This window comes from Marmota flaviventris, chromosome 11 (assembly GCF_047511675.1).
Source record: "Marmota flaviventris isolate mMarFla1 chromosome 11, mMarFla1.hap1, whole genome shotgun sequence".
Lineage (NCBI taxonomy): Eukaryota > Metazoa > Chordata > Mammalia > Rodentia > Sciuridae > Marmota > Marmota flaviventris.
Window position 1 is genome coordinate 59,226,178 of NC_092508.1, and position 16,238 is coordinate 59,242,415.

The 16,238-nt window shown below is 42.2% G+C and overlaps 1 protein-coding gene across 6 annotated transcripts in view; it reads right to left on the bottom strand.

The window, feature by feature from the left end:
• The window catches only part of Rapgef4 (Rap guanine nucleotide exchange factor 4), a 221,420-nt gene that overhangs the window by 17,185 nt on the left and 187,997 nt on the right, over window positions 1-16,238 (bottom strand). For all 6 annotated transcript variants that reach the window (XM_027946021.2, XM_071619070.1, XM_071619068.1 and 3 more), the window contains 7 exons: window positions 15,643-15,673; window positions 15,345-15,423; window positions 14,018-14,164; window positions 12,180-12,277; window positions 7,201-7,326; window positions 6,599-6,777; window positions 3,626-3,716 (listed from right to left, as the gene is read on the bottom strand). In XM_027946021.2, coding sequence (XP_027801822.1) covers window positions 3,626-3,716; window positions 6,599-6,777; window positions 7,201-7,326; window positions 12,180-12,277; window positions 14,018-14,164; window positions 15,345-15,423; window positions 15,643-15,673 — 751 coding nt within the window. The remainder of the gene's footprint in view (window positions 1-3,625; window positions 3,717-6,598; window positions 6,778-7,200; window positions 7,327-12,179; window positions 12,278-14,017; window positions 14,165-15,344; window positions 15,424-15,642; window positions 15,674-16,238) is intronic.

Consider the following 16,238-nt stretch of genomic DNA (forward strand, 5'->3'; position numbering starts at 1 on the left):
GGCTCAACACTCCTCCTTTACAAAGCAAACTATGTGACAACAGGACCTTTACCAGTTTTGTTACTGCTATTCCCTCAGTGCCTAGGGGAGTGAAGGTTACATAGAAGGTGCTCAATAAATATTCATCTGACTAACTTAAGCCTGAGTTTTACAGGTGGAAGAAATTAGGTCTCAGTTAAGATGACTGGACAAAGTCACGCAGCTGGTTGTCATCAGTGCTGCTGGAATTCACATCACCTCTCTGCTTTCCTATCTCATCTCTTCTATGCTCTATGCTTTTCCACATGGACATTTCTTCCATGTGATTTCTCTGCTTTGCTAAAACATAAAATTGATAGCTCTATCAATATGTTGATTTCTCCTGTTTATTAGTTGGCCTGAGACTCAACACCATCCACTGTACCTGCAGATCTAACCAGTTTATCAATACCGGATCGTCTTTCAGCTCATTGGCTCCTGCTTTGCTTGGATCCTGGGTTTTTAGTAAAGCTGGACTTTTGTCTTTGAACAGAGCCAAACCAAGATGGAGCAGCCTGACATGTTCCCCACGCAGAGTCGGGAAGCACGGACAAGTCCTGGGCCCAGAGATTCCTAACTCAGCTCTGCTCTGCCCAGCAAAATCTACCTTCAAAACATTCACCAGTCAGGCCTCCACAATCCTCAGAAAGCTTCTCTCCTCTCTTCCTCTCTTGTGTCCAAATCAGTTTGTTATAGTCACATTTAAACAACTGTGAAAATCTTATTTTATTTCATACAGTCCAAACTCATTTTCCTGGTATCAATTTTTAAGTTTGGTTTCAAGAAAACCTGATGTCGTTACTTGGGTTATTTAGAGGCCTAAAAACTGCATGGGCATGGAGGGGTGCTAGGATCTTGTGCAAAGTATCCCAATCATCATGTTGAATGATTGGGACATTCTTAACATTAGAACTTTTTGCCAGGTGCAGTGGCACATGCCGGTAATCCCAGAGGCTCAGGAGGCTGAGGCAGGAGAATTGCAATTTCAAAGCCAGCCTTAGCAAGTTAGCAAGGCCCAAAGCAACTTAGTGAGACCCTGTCTTTAAATAAAATATCCAAAAAGTGTGGGGATGTGGTTCAATGGTTAAGCACCTCTGGGTTCAATCCATGGTACCAAAAAAAAAAAAAAAAAAAAAAAAAAAATTGGACCTTTTCTGATTAGACCCAAATGTCTGTGTATATAGTCCATTTTGGGTTAGACCTCTGTCATTCTTGTTCTTTCTTTACTTAGCTGGCTTTTAGGTTCAAGGATATAGGACACGTGCTAATATAACATTTTGTGGTTTTTCAATACTATTATTTATCCACACTCTGAGCTTCAACAGCAGTAACTCTACAAGGGCAATTTTGCCAACCCAGGGGATATGCAGTAATGTCTGCAATTTTTGTTGTCACAACTGGGGAGAAGTGTGCTGAGAAATGTTATTGAAATCAAGTGGGTAGAGGCCAGGGAGGCTGCTGAGCATCCTATGGTGTGCAGGACAATGCTCCATGATGAGGATGTGTCCTGCTCAGACTGTCAATAAAGCTCAGGCTGCGACACCCTACTGCAGATGATCATCTCACTGGCTTCATCTGGGACTCTCTTTGCTCTCTGCTGGGAACCCCTCCCTTCCCTCCACCATGTGGCTTAGCTCTACTCCCTGTGTTGTTCTTCCAGTGTTTCGCACACCTGCTGGAGCTCCTGGGGGTGAGGGGCTGCTCCTCACACGGCTTGCATGGCCATCACCTACGCACTGGAGTTGTCTGGGAAGCCCTTGGGATGTTCTCACAAAATACAGGGAGATCAACCCAAATCAAAGATGCTCGTGAATGAAAGCTCTTCCTATCGGACTACACAATTACATTTCACCTTAAAAAGAAAGGTTTATGAATGATGAAAGCCTCATCTTCTCTTGTCAGTGACACACAATGATGAAAATAGAAGCTCAGAGACACAAAGTACTCCTATCCCTGGTGGAAACTAGAGGACTAGCCAATTAACTATCTCCTTTTGCCGACCATGGACTGGCCAATTAGTTCTGTTCTTTTGCTGGCTGCACCCTCCCCAGAGGCCTCCGGTTTTTCTTTTCCGAGCAGGAGAGGGACTCAGTTAGTGTTTCCCACATGCTATGGTCTTACTCTCTGCTATTATGTGGCACCTCCACCAGGCCTCTCTGGACCCCCATGAGGCTTTATGCCTCTTTTATTTTTCCCAATCAACTCCTTTGGACTCCTTGCAGGGATTAGAAGCTGGAAGTAGATTGGGGAAGGCAGGCTGGGGAGAGCAAACTATCTGAGGGGAACCCTAGGTCTCTAAAGATCCCAAGAGCCTTGGGCTATAAGACAGGGGCGGTGCGCAATGGCTTCATTGCTTAGATTTGTTGGCGGCTCTAGCTCTGTCCTTTTGCTAGCTGGAAGATGATACAGCTGCGTGGCATGCAGGCCTCACCAATTCCCTCATTCCTATATTCAGGGCATGAGCTGCTGTGTGCTGCATCTGCCTGGAATTTTAAGAGAAACCCAAGACAGAAGGACTTGTGAGGACCTGCCCTATAAACAATGGAAACATTTAGGAGGGACAGAGAAAGAAAATAGTTTCAAGAAGGAAATGGGGAGGAAAGTAATTTCAAAGGAAACATTTAGAGACGCAGACAGCTGTCTTTAAGCACCATTGCAAATTGAGTCTATTATAGACTCCTTGCCCTCTTTTTGTGTCTCCCATACTTTTTTTTATTTTTAGTAAGAATCTATTTTTGTGTGTATGTTCTATTGGAGATGAGTGTTCCTTTCAACTGTATGTCACATGTAAGAGGTCAAGCACATTTTGAGCACTAAGCTCATGATAAATGAAGATATTTTTGAACAACCAAATATCAACAAACCACTCATCCTGTTTGCTATAGAAATTCATGGCACACCTGCATAACTTTTGCCCCAAACAGAATCCTAGTCAACTGTTGCTCCTCTACAGAGAGAGAAGTCTGCCAGGTGGTTAAGAGATGCTTAGTGCTCTGCCACTCTAAGCAGTTGGCCTCTGAGCTGTTTCTCCCAGGAGCAAAATGATGACTTGGCTAAACATGGATCTTTTCTCCTCCTTCAGTCATAGGTAAGACTTGGGACAAAAGCAATAAGCAGACTTCTCAGAGAACAATGGAATCTATGGCAAAACCTTTGCAAGTCCTCTAAGCAAATGGTGTTCCTTCATGTTATACCTATGAACTGGACTTCTTATTATTTACATTGTGTAGATCAGGAAGCTGAGATTCTCCCATGCCCTTTCCCACAGAGAAAAGGATGATATCTTTTTAAAGTCTCATTCTGTCGCAACTGGAAAAAGGAGACAGGCCATCTCCCTCCAAAGGTCCCAACTTTTACATCACTATACCAGAGTGAGTGATATTTCTAGAAAAAAAGCCCATTGGTGAGTCTGCATTTTTATTCTTTTTTTTAAATTTTTAGTTGTAGATGGACACAATACCTTTATTTTATTTATTCATGTGGTGCTGAGGATGGAACCCAGTACCCCCCACATGCAAGGCAAGCACTCTACCACTGAGCCACAACCACAGCCCTGTGTTTTCATTCTTAAGGCAAAAGTCACAGCTGGATCTCAGTTGAAGCTTACCTCCCACGTTAGTGCCAAGCGGCTAACGGCAACATTACTTAGTCCCATGACGATGGCAAAAAAGGAATTCAGATTTCTGTATTCCTTACAGCTGAAACACAAGAGAGATGAGTTTGAGTAAAATGACATTTTTTGGTCAGAATAAAAAAAAAATTAGAGTTCTATTTCTGATAGTCATCAATATTCTTTAGGATTCCTTTATGTGAATGAGCAATAATAGATTTGGTGCACTGTGTAAGTTCCACTTGGGTAACCGCATTCTGCTGTTTGATTTCTCCCTGTCATTTTAGGAAGTTGATGGTTTTGGCCAATGAGGTATGAGTTTTGAGAAGTAATTTGAAGACACTTCCCCTGGAAGTTGTTATAATTTCAAATTTGCTAAATGTCATGAAAGACCTGAGGAAAACATCCTAGGGGACAGGAAGCAAAAAAGGAAAAGTCCTTGGAGACTTCCAGACCTTTAGCCTGAGGATGGACACCTTCCCTGGTAGCTGGAGTGGGGCTAAGAAGCCATAATGCTGCAGCCACCTGCCTTTCACCTGCCATGCAAATGCTTCTCATGTGTTGAAAACTACTAAGTTTTAAGGCATGATCCCAAAGGAATAAATATCAGAAGTGTGAATGTGAGAAGTGACCTAAACAATTGATGACAGGTGAACCTTTTCCTGACATCAAAGAAGCTGAGCATTTTAAATCTGTACTTGTGCTACTATTAGCTTTTAAGAATATATACTTGGGGAGGAAACATGTGGAACAAGTCCAGAAATTCTTATTAGAATGGTGACATCTAGGCCAGGCACTTGGTTTAATTACCAAACAAAAACAAAAAACAAAAGGAATCTCAACTTCTTCATACAAGGTCCCTGAAAAGGGAAAGAATTCATTTTTGCAATATGCACAAAACCTTCACCTTAAATCAATGTGGCTATCTAAGTTTACTAGTTCCTAGTTAGATCCTGTTTGAATGAACATTTTTATAAAAGGCAAGTAAATGATTGCATTTGCTACCTAGTTTCTTCTTGCAAAGGTAGCAACAGTAATTCTTCAATGGTCTGAATGGAAATGGGAATGAATATTCCAGAGCAGCTAGAATGTGTCTGTTTCATGAGAAGGCCAGCAAGGTCTCATGGTGCTGGGGTAGTGGCTTCCAAGTTATTTGGGAGACACCAGGACTGAAGGCAGAGAGTGCAGTTATTTGTATTTGCCTTTGTCTTGTGTCTGATCTTGAAAGAATAAATGCTGGGTTGTAGACCTGTGGTGACTTCATCACCCATGGTATGTCACAAGATTTCTCCACACCTAAGTTTCCTTTAGGAATCAAAGGAAACCACCACCTGCCTCCCCTCTCCAACTTCACAAAGTTCTGGACAGGACAAAGCTTGAATCGAATATGTTGTGGTTCTCTAAAAACATCAAGTAGGACAGACACGACTGCCACCAGGTTTCCATCTCATTCTTGCAGATCTTAGAGCAATGAAAGTCTACAATCTTCTCCAACTGGGCTGTGAACAGCTCCATTATAGGACAGCAAGCTCAGCACAGGGCTTAATAATGGTTAAGTAATGTACACTGAAGGCCGGGTCCACCCACTCACTCACAATCAGAAGGAAGCAGGGTAAGAAAGGAAAAATCATGCAAAAAAAAAAAAAAAAAGATTCTTGGTTTTTTTTGAGGGGTTCTTCTTTTTTGCCTCTGTAAAATAACAGGATTGAGCACCAAAGGGTTTTCTGCATCCTCACATTTGTGTACAGACTGACTCTTCCCTTGCTGCATTTGACATTGCCAGGCTGAGGTGAGAGAGAATGTGCTCCTCATGATGGGAAAGCACACATTGTCACAGTTTCCATAATCCACTCATTCCAAACACGTGAAGGCATTTGTTCTTTGCAATGAGGCTGTTCACGCTCCTGGGGAGTGTGGCTATGTTCTGAACCAGAAATGCATATGCAACGTTTTACCAAATCATTTTCTTCAAACAGCCAGCTTTTCCAAATGAAGAGATAGCAGAATTTGAATCCAAGGGATCCGGTATTTTGTCAAACCCTTGAATTTCTGGCAAAATAATTCAAGGCACTTGGCAAGCTGCTGTCTATAAAATATCGAGCAGCCTTTATGTCTTTGTTTAGCCCTGGGAATCAGACACCGTATGGGATCTCAACTATTTGGCTCAAGAAAATTGCCTGGCTGGGGTCATTTGCTCTCCCAACCTCCCTGTGCTTGAGTTCTCCCTGCTTTTAGAAAGGAGAGGAGTCTCACAGCCACAGGCCACATTTAGCTTTTTATTTTTAGCACTGTGGTGATACCAAAAACATGGAAGTAAACAGGAGGTTGTCAGGCATATCTAAATAGCCAGGGAAGATTAAATTCATGTCAGGGAGAAATCTAACTGGCCCCTGCAGTAAATAAATTGTTTCCCACGAAGTGCTGTTAAATAGAATATTTATAAGATGTTTGCTTTTTCTGATGTTTATGGAGATGATTTTCTTGTACCAGGTTAGCTCGCCTTCATGCATTTTACTGATTTTATTCTAGCTGAGCTGGATGTGCTGTTGTACTAGCATGCTCCACTGCCCTCTCCTGGTGAGAATGTGTCATGCTGGACATTGATTTCAGGAGCCTCTTCAACGACTTTGTGCAAAGCAACTTTGGAAGAACCAAAGAAGATAAAAAAAATTCTGAGTAGTTCAGAACAAAGGAAAAGAAAAAAAAAAAAAAAAAGAAAAGGTCATAGTTTTGATTCTAGAATTAATGCTGAACGATGCAAATTTATATAGGGATGTCAATTATTATAAAAATTAGGAGAAATTCATTTTTCTTTTACAAAAATTCAGTTATTTGTGAGCCCCTAATGGCTGGTCCTTGTGCACAAGGAGTTCCTATGTTCTGTTTTTCTCTTTTGAGGTGTAGTTTAAGAAAAACAAATGAAAACACAGCTCAGAGATTTTGTTCTCTTCCCAAGTTAAAGATACTTACTGGGCTGCAATCTTAATAAATTTTTTTAAGAGCTGAACACGTTTGCTGAGCTGGGAACAAAGGCAAATCTCAGTGACAACCCAAAACTGAATTTCATTAAACCTCCTCAGGAACAAATCCAAGTTTGCTGTGGTCTTTTTAAAATTATGCCTTCCAAATGTGTGATAGATTAGCTCCAGCTAGAACAGAAAGAAAAACAATTTCACTTATTTGTTTTTAAATCAAAACACCAGCCAGCCTGGCTTCTCCAATTTGTTCTATCGGTCAGCAAATGTGAATTCAATCACTGACCGGGATGCGACATGCCCTGCAAATATGAAGGGCTTCTATGATGCCTGTTAAATACATAAACATAAACTAGGTGTTACTGGCTTAATAGACTTAGGAAGACATAGCATACGTAACGCAGCACCATAAAAAAATTTCTTTAATATTTAAAGACTTCATAACAGGCATTATTTATAAACACAATATGGAAAAAAAAAACCTGTCATGTGGCTTCCATATGGCAACACATGTTAATACACAGAGTTGAGCAAGGCCAGGGGGCTTCATTCAAAGTCGCTATTGCATCTATTAATGCACCCTCTTGGGCACCTTACCTCATGCACACAGTTGAAGAGTTCCCAATCATAAATTGTCATCTGGTAGGCTAAATCTTTGGAGCTCATCAGTTCAAAGGTTCCCACTGTTCCAACAGTTGGACCTTCTTGTTCTGGTAAAGGAGTCTGTGGATGATAATGCAAAAATATCTCAGAATCTCAAAACAGACAAAAGCATAGTGCTGAATATTTTCAGGGGTTTTCTGAGGGCAAAGGATTCTGGAAATGTTTCCAGGAATATCTTGAAACTTTTACTCAAGAGAAAGATGCCATTACTCTTAATGCTACTTGCTTTGGTGTTGTCTCTATGGTACCACCATCCTTAGAAGCCATTCCACGACTGAAAAATGTGGACCCCAGCAAATAAGATTCAGCGAAGGGTGACTTGAAGAGGTTCTCTTATTGCTGGGTCTGGGAGGTCCCTAGAAACTCTCCTCTTTCCCTAGTAAAGATGGATGAAGTTTTGGGAGACTTTCTCCCTCCTATTTCCCACAGACGCTGTTACGAAGGGATCTGCCAGGGCAATTTTAGACTTTTATCCACAGTGCTCCTTACTGCTGCTGGTGACTGGTCAAGTCACTGTGTCTCCATCTTTAACACACTGCCTGGGGCAGCGAGGTGGAGAGTGCAGGGAACTGAGGTCACATACAATGTCCCATTCCTCTAACCCCTGGCATTTGGGAGACTGAGAATGATATTCACAGGGTTGTACTGTTTGGAGCTACAAATTAACACACCAAATTGCTACTTTCTGGAAGACCCTCGGTCAAAAGTTTCCATCTACTTACTTATCTCATTTTTCTTTTGTGAAAAATGATCTAGAATTCTTTTCCTTAGAAAGAAAGGATACAGAGACAAAAGAAATGTATATACAATGCATTAATATCTATCTATATATGAAAGAGGCAGTAGATACATTACAAAATAACAAAAGTGAATTAATATTTCCCAATATGATGCTAACCATATTAATATATTCAATATTTGTATATTCAATATTCATATCAGAAGTACTGATGTTATGTTTTATCATCTTCATCATGATCACCAAAAACACTATATTCTATAAATTACCTCTACACTAAAGAAATTAAATGTTCAGTAGGTAGGTGGTCCCTGCATCTAAGAGGCTAAAGCCTAAGAGAACATCAATCAAATTCACAGTGTAAAAGAGTCAGTCCTGACTAGCAAGCACAACACTGCACATGGGTACCTTCAGCTGCTGAGCTTCATTTACACATCTAAAGAAATGGAAATACAAACACACAGGACTCCCAGGTACAGAGATAAACAGGTGGGGAAACCTGAATGAGACTTTTAAAGTTACTGGATATTTGCAATGAATGTGTGGCTTGAAAAGGTTCTTGGAGGAAGAAGTTTGGCTTTGAAAGATATAGCAGACCCACTCCATTGGATTAGAAGAGCAAGCTTTTCCCTGAGTATTTAGATGATTTACTGTAGGATGAAGGATGACCAGGAAGGCATGGAGGTGGGGAAGTCATCAGGGGAACTGCTTGGCAGGAGCAGAGCATAGGGGGACAAAATGGACAGCTTGAGCAGCTTTTAGAAAGTCCTTTGAGGAATGGATTAATAACTCAGACATTGGAATAGACTAGATCATAGACCAGGTGAGTGTCAGCTTTAGAGAGCAACAGACTAAACATCAACCCACTGTAACTACAGAGACTTGGACTGATCCCTTAATCTCTTGACTGTTTCTAGCTCTAGTACATTGGGCCATAATTCCTTAGTTGGTAAATTGGGGTCTGAATCCCTAGGCTTCTTAAGAGGCTTTGGTGGGAATGATTTAAACGCAATATATAAACACCAGCAGAGAGGGGGTCCTTTCCCAGATTAGTTCACTTTTCAGAAGGGATATAAATTTGCAATACAAATTTTCAGGAAAGTGTGTTCAGCACACCTGGAGTGTTGTCCCTGACTCACTGTATGCAGGGGACAGAGAACAGGAAGGCAGGACAATGATTCCAAGGTTCTAAAACAGGGAACCAACTGGAAACTGATGGAAAAATGGTTCATGGCAGCCAACGAGGACAATGGTTTCCAAGGCGGGGAGGCCTTAGGTAGAAACGATAGGGAAGAGTTTAAATTTCAGGTTTTAGGACCATCTTTCAGGTGAGACTGGCTCTCCACATTCTCCTTCCCCTCCTGCAGCTGCTGCTGTGAACTCAGTACCTCTACTCCTGTGTACAGCACCCACACTTTGGGCTTGCCCTCTCCCTGAGGTTGCAGAGACTCAGTTTACCTGGCTGCCCACTGGTTCCACCTGAGGCTTTATAGAGGATAAATTAACCCAACATCTCCCAAGCAGATTATAGTAATTAGAAAGATGCCAAGGTCTTTTGGTCATGGATGCTGGTCTGTTATCCCTGTCTCCCTTCACAGAGTAACAGAAAGCCCCGGAGACTCTCTGCTTTGAGTGGGCAGGGTTCACCAAGTCGCCCTCTTTCTTGGCAAAAGGCAGCTGACCCCTTCCTCCGGAGCTCACTGACAAGGTGCTCCAAGCAGCAAGCTGCTTCTCTCTCAGGAGTGGGGGAATTTTCAGGCTGACCCTGGGCTCTTTGGGAAGCATCTCAGTGGGCCAATTTCTCATAGATATTCCTGTGGAGGCTTCCTACATGAGGCACAGCAGAGCTTCCGTCAGGGTCTGCACTACACAGACTGTGTGGAGCTCTGTGATGACATTTACTACATTGGATTCCCACTGGTTACACTGTGAGCTCTCTGAGGTACATGGACCATGATGGAGCCTTCTTTGAGACCATCCCAGCACCAGAATCATCCACAATGGCTGTGATGATATAGTTGGTACAAAAATCTAAGGAAGCAGTGGATGGATCAAAAGCAGAACAAAATGACAGCATAGTGGGATTTATTATAATCTGCTTTGTACTACATTTATACTTACATAAGAAGTCCAGAAAGGAAAGCTCCAAAGTCCAAGCCCTTAACCACTAGGCTAGATGCCAACACACTTCTTAATTTTAGATAACACAATTTAACACTAACACTTATTCTCTTCAGGCTCCATGGGTTCGTCCGTCTCCTCTCCCTAATTTTACTGTTAACTGTCCTAAGGACAGAAGTGCTGGGGCACTTGTCCTCTTGGACACAGAAGCTAGCACAGCCCTGAGCACAGAGCAGACACTTTGTAAGTATGTGTTGATAGATCAAAGGGTTTGGACGACATTCTGTACTGTGGAGTCATCCCCTACATAACTCTTCCTAGAAATATTGTCCTCCAAGGAAAACTTCAGCAAGCTAGAAAAGGAACCCCAGGGCTCTGGCAAAGTGGCCAGTAAGGTTCCCTACTGTGAGCGCAGTGAACAGCAGAGCACCCTCAGGGAAGAAGTTCCTGTCCAGGGTGCTTGTGGCAAAGTACATTCCTTTCACCTACTCAGGACTTAAAATGGAAGATAAGCAAGGACTAAGAACTTGGAAAGCTGCAGGATTGTGTGCAAATAAACAGAGGCTTAAAAAGTTTAGTATCTGCCCCACAGGGAGCTGGAGACAGTCCACGTGTCTGTCTGTCTATCCCCCACATCGTTTGTCTCTGCAGCCAAGAGCCAGTTGGCAAGAGAGGCCCTTGCACACTGCAAGGTAAACATGTCACACAGCATCTTCCATAGGGCCCCAGTGAGACCGGCTTTCATTTCCAGGAGAGGAAGTGTGACTCATTTGTGACATTTTTTCCTATCCCTCAGTGTTAGGAGATATTTATTAAGAAACAATGAAGGTGCTGCCGGGGCTATAGCTGTTGGTAGAGTGCTTGCTTCACATGCACATGGTCCTAGGTTCAATCCCCAGCACCACAAAAAAAAAAAAAAAAAAAAAAAAAAAAAAAAAAAAAAAAAAGCAATGAATGCAGAGGAAAAGCACATGAGCTGATTCTGATCTTCTGGTGCTGATGGCTGAGGAAAGTGGAGTGGTCAGTAAGGTTCACGATGGATAAATCCCATGTTTGTGAAGTTCTTCTCCAAAGAAATACATGATACTGTAAAAATGACTTTCCCCAAATCAGAAATCAGGATCATAATCAGGAAAAATAAGCACTAAAATTCCAAAGAGGAGATTTTTTTTTTTCTTTTTTGGTGCTGGGAATTGAACCCAGAGCCTCACACATGCTAAGCAAGTGCTCTGTCAAACCACCAGTCCAAGATTCTTGAGTTACCTAGAAAGCTGATTTGGTTAAACTTGAAACCTGTTTATGTACTCTTAGGGTATTGAAACATCTTCCTGAAATTCCATACAGTTTACCTCTCATGTAGTCCTTCCCTTAGAAGGGAAAGCCCTGTGTGTCCAAAGTCCAGAAAACTAGTTTCTCAACTCTCTGAACTGGTGTTGTAGACTTTCTAAGATATTTTAACAGCTACTCATTCCCATGCCTAATTTTTATAGGATAAATAGAAATGAACACATAGTTTTGTTCATGGAAAGTTATGTGTGGCTGGGAACAAATGTTTTGAAGACTTAGGGAAGGGTTCTGGCTTCTGGCATTTCCTACAAGGCAGAGAGAACACTTTCAGGAAAGAGCATTTCTCTTACATCAAGGGTGGTTTTGCCACAGTGCATTTCTACATCCCTCTAAGTGGCAATCTAAGTCTTACAATTAGCAACATCTTGCTCTTAACAAAGATTATTTTCATCCTGGTCTAAGTATTAGGATTTTTAACATTAATATTCACATCGAGGACATTTAAATGAAGTGAATGACAATGAGGAGTACAGAAAGCTGCATTCTGCCCCCAGAATGGCTGCTCAGCTAATTTCCATAAACAAAAATCTAAAGCTCAGTGCATCGCAAACGGAGACCTGAGGCTTTCCCAACAGGCCTCAGTATAGAACAAACCAAGAAGCCTTCAAGATATTTTAGCACCCAGGTTCAATGTGACCGTAAAAGGAAGCTCCAGACAGGCTGTTCTGATTGCAGATGTGGCTCCAAGGAGGCCATCCACACCTACCAGGGAATCGAATTGCTCTCGCGGGCAAGCAAACAGGCGTCCATTAATGGTGAGCGTCGTAAATACCGAAACATCATTAGGTTTGAGCACCACCTTTTCTGTGAACATAAAAAGCAAGAGATTGCCTATTAAATACATCTGAGAATTGCCGCACTGCCCTAATCACACCAACAAATTGCCAGCTCTGTGAATTACCGGAACACGCAGAGCGACTGCATAAAATGCAAGACTGAAAGGACCCACTGAATAAAAACGACAGGGCTTTCACACAGCTACGCGACACTCAGGATGCCATCAGAAATGACCACACAACAGGAGTTGAAATACCTGAGGGTCAATTCACCCAGTTCTGTGCTGCAGCTGTGATTATATATAAAAACTGCACCAGCCATTTATATAACAAGTTATGTTTCTACATGGTAATAAGGCCCAGCACTTAGGAGATGGGAAGATAACTTTTAGAAAACTTAGAGGGTTTCAGAAATACCACATGATTTTAGTTGCAAAATGTATTATTATTATTTTTTCACATATTCCCTAATTTGTAGGGCAATAGCATTAACTACATTCAACCACTTGCTGCATTTTTTTAAAAAAATCAGTTCTCTTAATAAATAAAAATTTATTTAGCATTTATAATGTGTCAGACACTGCTTCGGGCTCTGGGGATACAAAAGGGAACAATATGGAAAAAAAAAAAAACAGCCCAGTCCAGGAAGATCTTATAGCACAGAAGGGGATGCAGACAAGGAACATGACAGATGAGAAGTGACAAGGGAACAAACTATAGCTTGGAAGGGCTAGGAAATACTGTTGGGGAGTGAACAGTTCAGACAGGCAAGTAAAGGAAGGAGAGAAGTCTCAGTAAGACATTTGGTAAAGACCTAAAGGAAATAAGGAAGAGCCCAAGATAGCTACAGGAAGAATGTGACAATGGCATTGGCAAGGGCAGACATCCTGGACCTGAGTGGCTCGGGCAGGAATGGAAGGGGCTATCTTGGGAATCCAACATGCATTTTAAAATCCTACATCAGTGGACTCATTTGCCTTGATACAAGGTAGAAATGGCTCCACCTATTTCTGAAGAACCCCCTTCCCGCAATGGTTACAAATCATTACTAAGGAAATTAACCTCCCCTTTCCTCTCTTTGGCCTCTTGCTGCACATGCCTGCCTATTCCTAAGATTCCTGCCAGCATGGAGCATCCCTGTTTATTTACTGTCTATCTCCTCCCTGATGGGGGAGCAATTCAGTGACACAGGCTATGTCTGGCTCATTCTGTCCCGTCTTAGCCATGCTAAGTACACATAGGACAGATGAACACATGGCATTTCAGGAAAGCATAGAGTGATCAGGGACAATGAGAGAAATTGTAACCTGGGGGGCGGCTAACGAGGAACCATCCATCATCAGCACAAAGGAACAAGTGATAGACCACCACTAACCTTAGGCTTGGAGAAGTCTAGAGCCTTCAGTTGATTGAGATAGATTCCCTATTAGGGCCCATGTTTCACAGGGCTCTGAGACCTGCAGCTTTTTTTTTTTTTTCCTTCTTTTTTTTTTAAGGGTTTATAATGAAAGAACTCCAGGCTGACTTCCATGTACTTACAACTGCCTCACATAAATCACTTTCCCTCTCTCCGCTTTACAGTGACTACCTATAAGAAAGGGGATCTAGGCACTCACCCAGCCCATCTTCACCTATACTCTTTCTGTTATTCATGGGAGTACACACAGCCCCAAGTCACCTTTCTGGGTCACCCTGGGATGGCCATGCATGGTTTCTATTTAGGTGTCCCCATTTTGCAAAAGCACCAAATGCTAATGAAAGCTGTTACCTCCTCCAGAACTCATCTTGACTATGATCAGGCCTTCTCCGGAGCCCAGTTTGTCCGCAACTGCACTGATGACTTCCTTCACCGAGGCAGCCACAGGCACCCGAATGGTGGTATAGGTGTGGTCCATGCAATAGACCTTAAACAACACTGCAAGTATAGTCAACAATGTGCTAAATTGGTCTCTGGAGTTCTTTTATTTATTTTTTTCTTTTTTGCAATACTAGGGACTGAATCCAGGGCCTTGCCTATGTTAGGTAAGGTCTTGGGTATTCTTGAGAAAACCCGGGTACTTGGCAAAATATTAAGATGTCCTCCCAAATTTGCATCATCTGGTGTTTTGCTGTGGTGTTTATTTGTACACATCTATGCCTGTGCCTTCCCCCTTCCGAAACGGCTTACCTTAGCACTGGTCTAAGAATAGGGGCACATGTGGCTTCCACCCCCAATTTAAAAAGCAGCAGATATTTATAAAATACCCACAAATAGATTATGGAAAAAATGAGAGGTATGTTTAGGCCAATGTTCTGGGTTTGCCCTTCTCCCCAGCCTTTCTTTTACATGACAGAGGAAGTGCTATACTGTGGGCTGATTATTAGATTACTGATATCCAGCATGGCTGGGGGAGCCAACACTCTTGAGCTGGACTGCTTCTGCATAAGGCCATTAGCATATGTTGATATTCTGCTTTTTTGCTTCAGTGGGTTGCTGTTTGGGGGCCAGGCCACACAGCTCAGTTGGTAGTTAGCACAGTAGAAGGCATATGGCACTCATGGGCTCACCTCTGAACACAAAAATCCTGGAAGCAACTCCAGCTCCTATCACCCTTTTGAGGCACTCATAGATTATAAGATTCATTGGTGACTTGAAAATTTTATTATTATAATTATTTATGGTTGTGATTCTTTGGAGAAATCTTGGCAACCAAACAACAAAGTTAGCACCCTCACCTCCTGGTAAGGAGGTTGGGTTCCAGGCCTGAGTGCTCTCCCTGGGAAGGAGCCCTCCTCGGCTGATAGCCCTGGTGTTACACCTTCTCCCAGGCATCTGCAATAGGCCAGGTGCCTTCCTACCTGCTAGTCCCAGAGGCTGCATGACATCTCAGCCCTAAGTAATCTCCATTTCTTTCACATGAAGGTGGCAGCTGGGGACACTCAGAGTCAGGGAAGTACAGACAAGCACCTTAGCACTTGGCACAGGACTTCAAGAACATAAATAACTGGCTTGCACAAGGGCACCTTCAAGAAGAGTTTTTCTGTGGGTTCAAGGAGATGATTCCAGGGGCATAATAAATAGCCTACACAAGCAGGAGTTGGAAGAGAATTCTCACCCTCATCAGAGCCACGGACAGGCTGGCGCTTCTGGGCCCTCTCATCGCTTGTGTTGAATTGTTGCAAAAGAACCTTGTGCTATAAAAACAATAACCACAGGGAGTGCCATCAGGGGGACTGACCAGCCCACGCTAGCAACTCAGAAGAAAGGCATCTGAGAAACAATAGGAGTTAAGGAATGAAGCAAATATAGTTTTTATTTATAAAAAATATATCACTTTATATACTGTCATATAACGGGGGTTTGTTATTCTACAGGGAATAGAAAATGAGAGAATCTGAACTGATGCATCTTACCTTCTTTTGTGGAGCCTTTGCATCTTCTGAACTACGAGAAGTAGAAAAAGCACATTATTTAATACATTACTATTATTTTAGATTGCTTTACTTTAAAAAAATACTTTTGGTTGTAGATGGTCACAATACATTTATTTTATTTATTCATATGTGGTGCTGAGGATTGAACCTAGTGCCTCACATGTGCTAGGCAAGCACTCTACCACTGAGCCACAACCCCAGCCCCAGATGGCTTTACTTTTATATAACCTTTTATATATTTAGAAAATAATATCATAGAATCCCTTTGGGAGGCAACATGGGTCTCCCTCATTTTAACACTATCTTTGCTGTCAAAGATACTAGTTCTCATCACAGGCAGATCCTGGGCAGAACTGATTTTCAGACACCAGGATTTCTAGCTTTCAAAGTCTATCTCGGAGAGCATTCTCCAATATTTAATTAAAGTAACAGCGTGTGAAAACCTTCTGTACACAAATATTTGCCATCAATAGCTCTGGCAGCAGAAAGTGAATTTTCCATCTAAGTAATTGTTCTCAAGCTTTCTTAAAATGCAACTGACCATTTTATTGCAGGGACCCACATTTATTGACCTG